Here is a 6,807-nt window from a genome sequence, read left to right on the forward strand (position 1 = left end):
ATCAAAGAAGTAAGAATAGCACTAACTAGTTTTGGCACCTACCTCAGTTGCCCACATGTGGAGGCAACCAAATGATGTCTCTCTCTCACATCCATGTTTCTCTTGCTCTCTGTCTCTCCCCCTCCCTTCCACTCTCTCCAAAGAAGTAAGAACAGAAAGAAGGCTTAGGCTACTTAGTTTTGTGTATGTTTTTTTAAATTTTTTTTTAATCCTCACTTGACAATATTTTTTTCCATTGCTTTTCAGAGAGAGTAGAAGAGAGGGAGGAGAGAGAGAGAGAGAGAGAGAGAGAGAGAGAGAGAGACATTGACTGGTTGCCTCCTGCACATGCACCTGCAATCCAGGTGTGTGCCCTTGACTGGGAATTGAACTGGAGACCCTTCAGTGCACAGGCTGACACTCTCACCATTGAGGAACACTGGCCAGGGCTGGCTCATACATTTTGAAAATAGGTGATTCCTGACTTATGATGGCTTAACTTATGATTGTTCAACTTTATGATGGTGTGAAAGTGATATGCAGTCAGTAGAAACTGTACTTCAAATTGTGAAGTTTGGTCTTTTCCCTGCTCTAATGATAGTGGTATCTATCTATATATATATAAAAGCCTAAGCGACCGTTATGACCAGTCAACCGAACAACCAATTGAACGGTCGCTATGATGACACACTGACCACCAGGGTCAGACGCTCAACACAGGAGCTGCCCCCTGTGGTCAGTGTGCTCCCACAGCCAATCTCTGGCTGCTGGCTATTCTCCCACGGTCCCTTTCTCCTGCGGTCCCTTCCCCTGGCCGGCACCAATCTGGCCAGGTCAAGGGACCCTCCCCCCCCCACACACACACACACACCTGTGCATGAATTCGTGCACTGGGCCTCTAGTAATATTATAATGCTGAGCAGTGGCAGTGAGATAATTTTGCCCTACTATAGGCTCCTGTAAGTGTTCTGATCATGTTTAAGGTAGGCTAGGCCAGTGGTCGGCAAACTGCGGCTCGGCAACCCATGTCTTGCAAGCCACATGCGGCTCTTTGGCTCCTTGAGTGTGGCTCTTCCACAAAATACCGGCTCTTCCACAAAATACCAACTTCTGCACATGGGCAACGAAGTTTCAATCGCACTATACGTGCGCACCCACACGTGGTATTTTGTGGAAGAGCCACACTCAAGGGGCCGAAGAGCCGCATGTGGCTCGCAAGCCATGCTTTGCCGACCACGGGGCTAGGCTAAGCTATGATCTTTGGTAGATTAGGTGTATTAAATGCATTTTTTATTTATGATATTTTCAGTTTATGATGGGTTTATTGGGACATAACCCCACCGTATGTTGAGGAACATCTGTATTTCTAACCTATACATCAAAAGTCGCTAACTCAGGCGGCTACAGAGGCCACATGTAAATGAGTGACAATCAAGCCTGGGTGTACTGAAGAATGCATGCCCCATGCAAGGAGAAGAGCCGATTGTTACCTTGTTATCTTGTGGAATGAGGGCTTTGGATTGCCAGATCTGATTTTTGGAAAGCCACAAATTCAGAGATTTATATGGTGCCTTCTGTTGGAAGGAATTCAGTTAAATGTGTGCCTGCGCGCGCGCGCGCGCGCGCACACACACACACACACACGGAAACTAATAAAACAGGGCAAATGAGCTGCATTGGCCCATGAGCTGCCAATTTTCAACCATTGCTCTATAGTATTAACATAACTACACAAGTTGTCCCTTAAAATGTGCTTGCCGTGAAAAATATAAGACTAACAGCTTTTTTTTTCTCTCACTAGGATGGTGCGCCCAAGGCTAACCATTTATGTTTGTCAGGAATCCTTGCAGTTGAGGGAGCAGCAGCAACAGCAGCAGCAGCAGCAGCAACAGCAGCAGCAGCAGCAGAAGCATGAGGATGGAGACTCAAACGGTACTTTTTTCGGTAGGTCATTCGGGACAAGGAAAGATATGAAAAAAAGGTAAAGAGGTTACTTACAAGCATGTGTGATGGGAATTTATCAAATAGCAGATTGAAGCAATTTGCTAGAAGTGATGGTAATAGCTTGAGTCCCTAATATATGCCAGACACTATTCTCCACACTTTTTTACACATTTGAATTTTTACAACTAGTATCTCCTCTTCGAAGTAGATTTTATTATCTCCCACATTTAGGTTAGGAAAATGAGACTTAGGGATCTTACGTAACCTGCTCTCAACCACAAGAAAGTGGTTGAGTCAAGACTCAGGATTTGACTTTGAGTCCTTCAGAAATTGAGCATTCCTAGTGATCAGATTACCAATCAAGGGCACAGATAAGAACAGATAAAGTTTAAGAACAGATAAACTGTGTACTGACTGCCATTGCTTTCTCCTTTTTGCAGTGTACCATGCCATCTACCTAGAAGAACTGACAGCTGTTGAATTGACAGAAAAAATTGCTCAGCTTTTCAGCATTTCCCCTTGCCAGATCAGCCAGATCTACAAGCAGGGGCCAACAGGAATCCATGTGCTCATTAGTGATGAGGTAGGTTTTCAGTACAGCTGAGTCACCAGATGACAATGAAGTTGTCAGGGCATATAGCAGGAGCAAGAGCAGTTCTGTTGGGGCAGAGTGCTCTGTTTTCTAGACCAGAGGTTCCCAGATGTTTTTGCTTACCTCCTAAAATTATTATTTAAAAATATGTATCTCTTTGCACATTTTTAGGGACTTAAAATTTTTTCTCAAGTTTATTTATTTTTATTTTTTATTCTCACCCAAGGATATTTTTTCCATTGACTTTTAGAGAGAGTGGAAGGGAGGGGAGAAGGGGCAGAGAGAGCGGAGAGAGAGAGAGAGAGAGAGAGAGAGAGACAGACAGAAACAGAGAGAGAGACAGAAACAGAGAGAGAGACAGAAACAGAGAGAGAGACAGAGAGAGAGAGAAACAGAAACATTGATTGGTTGCCTTCTACACACACCCTGACCAGAGCCTGGGATTGAACCTGTAACCAAAGTACGTACCCTTGACTGGGAATTGAACCCGAGACCCTTTGGTCCGAGGGCTGACCCTCTAATCATGAGCAACATGGGCCAGGGCTCTTTTAAGCTTAAATGAAGTTGCACAGGATGCTATTTCTGGGGATATTATATGACTTTTTTTTTATTATTATATGACATTTAAAAAATGAAATGGTTGCCTGGCTGGAGTGGCTCAGTTGGTTGAGTGATGTGTCCTATACACGGAAAGGTTGACAGTTTGATTCCGTCAGGGCACATACCTGGGTTATAGCATGTTTGGAAGGCAACCAATCATTGTTTCTCTCTCTCCCTTCCTCTCTAAGCATGTCCTCAGGTGAAGATTAGAAAAAAAATTTTAATAAAATAATTCTGAAATGGTTCCTTCACTGTTCTAACTATATTCCATGTAACCTAAATACAAGTTATTTAATACCATCTGTTTAAAAGAAATACATGAATATATTTTTTAACAGAATTTTTATATAATTTCCTTGAATTCATATTTCCATTTAATTCTCCATATAATTTTATCTTACCATAATATTTTTATTCTTGAACATTTTTTATTAATTTTTTATCATATTTAATTGAGATAAACATTTGCTTCAACAAAAAAATTGTTTTAGGCCCAGGCAATGTGGCTCAGTGGTTGAGCATTGACCCATGACCCAGGGGGTCACTGTTCAATACCCTATCAGGGCACATACCTGGGTTATGGGATTGATCTTCAGTAGGGGATCCCCAGCCGATCAATGATTCTGTTTCATCATTGATATTTTCTATCTCCCTCTCTCTTCCTCTCTCTGAAAAAAAAAAATCAATAAAAAATTTGTTTCAGTAAAATTGATAGATTATTTCTTCTGAATAGAATTAACACTATTAATTATACAGTTGATTAAAACAACATAAATGTATTACATGTTTTGACGAGTAATTATTAAACACATGAAGAAAAAAATTATTATAAATGCATCTATTAATGAGATGGATAGGATTGTTTGATTCTCTACCCCCTGTCTCACACACAATTAATTCATCTATAGATGAATACTGCCTATAGAATGAAATAGAGTTCAGCATCAGTTCCATCTGTTTTTCCCTCTAGATGTAAGTGTTGTGGAACCTGGTTCATGTTTATTGACTGACAGCAGTGGATGGGGTTTTGTTATGACAACATTGCTCTATTTCTTTTTTAACTTCTGAGTTATGTGCCAAAAATTACATAGTAATGTTGTCAAAAATTATTTTGAATCATCTGTCACTTGACAATTTGTGATTAGGTCACTCCAATTCTGGTGAAAAGAAAGGATTGGTAACCATGTGACCCCCACTAAGTCATTAGAGTTTACAGTTGCAGTTATCCTTGGGCATTCTGGAAGCTTTTATACTCAGGGCAATGCATTTTGGTAGGATTGCAGGAAGGTGAAACTCATGCCTTTATTTTATAAAATGGGCAAAGGGAGTTTGAGAAGGAAAACTGAAGAGGTTTTCAGGTAGTTTTAGAAAAGAGTAGACATGGAAGTTGGAGAACTAGAGGTCAGTTCTCGCATATGGGCCTCTCAGTGTCTGTGTGCCCTTGGAAAATCTTGGGGTTAACCCAGGAAAATGCATACTCCAATTTTAAGATCAGTGTTTTAAACGACTTAGCTTTTATTTTATTTTTTTTTAATATATTTTATTGATTTTTTACAGAGAGAAAGAGAGAGAGATAGAGAGTTAGAAACATCAATGAGAGAGAAACATCGATCAGCTGCCTCCTGCACATCCCCCACTGGGGAAGTGCCCACAACCCAAGTACATGCCCCTGACCGGAATCGAACCCGGGACCTTTCAGTCCAAAGGCCGAAGCTCCATCCACTGAGCCAAACCGGTTTTGGCACGACTTAGCTTTTAAAACTTAGAAACTAAATGGGAGAAAACAAAGCAAAGGGTTATTTTTCACTTAAATCTAACATTATAAAAAGCCACATAAGCAAAATAAATACAACAAACCCAAGTTTTTTAAAATCAGCAAATTTTCTTGCTTTTTTTTTTCAGATGATACAGAATTTTCAGGAAGAAGCCTGTTTTATTCTGGACACCATGAAAGGTAATACAATAGTAAAACAAATACCTTTTTCTAAGGAGCTTAAGAGCTTTTTTTTCATACTTCTTTGAGGAGAGAGGGAAGGTATGAATCACCATATTTGAGGCAGATAAAGTGACATAACATTAGAGGTGTACCTTTATATGAATGGCTTTTTGTCATTGTCAGAATAGACAAAGTATAACTGATGATTCTCTGCCATTCTCTTTCGCCTTTCATGGACAAATGAGGAAATTGAGGCATGTTTTTATAATGCAAATTTATTATAAGTATTCTGTGACAATTAATACGTATGCTGCTCTTTGCTCTGCTGTGTGTGTGTTGTTTTTTTCTCAAAAGAACCTAACTGTACTTTTTTCTTTCTCATGTGTCTTAAAGATGACTAAAGATTACTCTCTCTTTCTTTTTTTTTTTCTTTTTTTACAGCAGAAACCAGTGATAGCTATCATATTATACTGAAGTAGGTGTGGGCATTCCAACCTCACTGGCTGCTGCTTCCTTCACCGCTTGGAAACTCCTCTCTCGAAGGGGTTGCAAATGGAGATTTGAAGGTCTGCAGGAATCTGACTGTGTGGGGGGAGTCCAGGTCATGGAGGCAGCAGCTCAGCCATCTGTGCGGGCCCCAGCTCTTGTGGCATACACAGATTACTGCCCAACATGCATTTCTGCAGCTGTTTCTTAGTTAAAATTTCTGGACTCTGTTGTTATTGAATATCAGTAGAAGCTCCATTTCATTTGGGGTGTATGTAGGACATAATGGTGATGATAATTGTGTGATGTTTAATGGAAAGATGTTAAATTTTGTGATATGGAGCTCTTGTGTAATTTTTTTCTAATATAAAAAGTGAACATCTATATTCATAAGACTAGAGCCTCAATCTCTTTTGCATCAAACAAACTGAGTTTTACCACAGTCAGACCCTGAAAACCTCATCAAAGAGAATTTTTCTTTTGGTTCCCCTGTAATATTATGACTAATATTAATTTTAGCTAACTTTTATGGGGCATTTATTTGTGCCAGGCAGTGTGAAAATTCTTCTAATGGATTAGCTTGTTTAAATCCTCTTAATAATCCTATATGAAGAGGTATAATGATCCCTAATTGAAGATGAGGAAATGGAGACATGTAGTGGCTAAGTAGCTTGCTGAGTAACGGCCAGCTAGCAGGCAGTGTGATGCTGAGATCCAAAACCAGGCAGTCTGGTTCTTAAAAATTGCCACTCATTATGGCCACCCTTGCAGTACCCTGCGCTTGTCATCATTTCTTACTGTGGCTCTTCTGGTGAATAGGACATAACACTGAGTGAGAACTGAGTATTTAACCACTGAAAGGGACACACCACAGCTAATGCACAAATCAGAATCTACAAAAAGTAAAAGCGTAAGTGCTTTGTAAACACCATCAGTTACCAGATCACAGAATTTGAGGTGATGAAAACTAGGGATTTTCTGTAATTCCCAAAATTCACTGTTCTTGAATGACCTTCTCAAACTATTTATTAACGAGATAAGCTAACCCCTCCTTTTTCTTTCTCCTCTGCATTTTCTCTTGGTATAAGAAGTTCTTTTACTCCTGTAATGTTCCTTTATTTAAGCTTTATAAGAAATCCCTTCTGATTCCATTCACATTCTTCCCATATATTTTTGTTCTTTCTTAAAGAATGATTGTGTGTTTACATGTGTAAGACTATAGGTCGTTTTTTTTTTCACATGTAAAGTTTTATCCAGAAATCCCTTTACA

General features: G+C 39.7%; 1 protein-coding gene across 1 annotated transcript in view; it reads left to right on the plus strand.

The window, feature by feature from the left end:
- Positions 1-6,440, plus strand: part of TFCP2 (transcription factor CP2) — a 73,326-nt gene extending 66,886 nt beyond the window's left edge. Inside the window, exons 12-15 of the mRNA XM_015559560.1 lie at positions 1,781-1,923; positions 2,364-2,506; positions 5,018-5,069; positions 5,493-6,440. Of these exons, the coding sequence (XP_015415046.1) occupies positions 1,781-1,923; positions 2,364-2,506; positions 5,018-5,069; positions 5,493-5,530 (376 nt within the window). The 3' untranslated portion in view covers positions 5,531-6,440. The remainder of the gene's footprint in view (positions 1-1,780; positions 1,924-2,363; positions 2,507-5,017; positions 5,070-5,492) is intronic.
- The last annotated feature ends 367 nt before the right edge of the window (positions 6,441-6,807 follow it).

The sequence above is a fragment of the Myotis davidii genome, unplaced genomic scaffold (genome assembly GCF_000327345.1).
Source record: "Myotis davidii unplaced genomic scaffold, ASM32734v1 scaffold233, whole genome shotgun sequence".
Lineage (NCBI taxonomy): Eukaryota > Metazoa > Chordata > Mammalia > Chiroptera > Vespertilionidae > Myotis > Myotis davidii.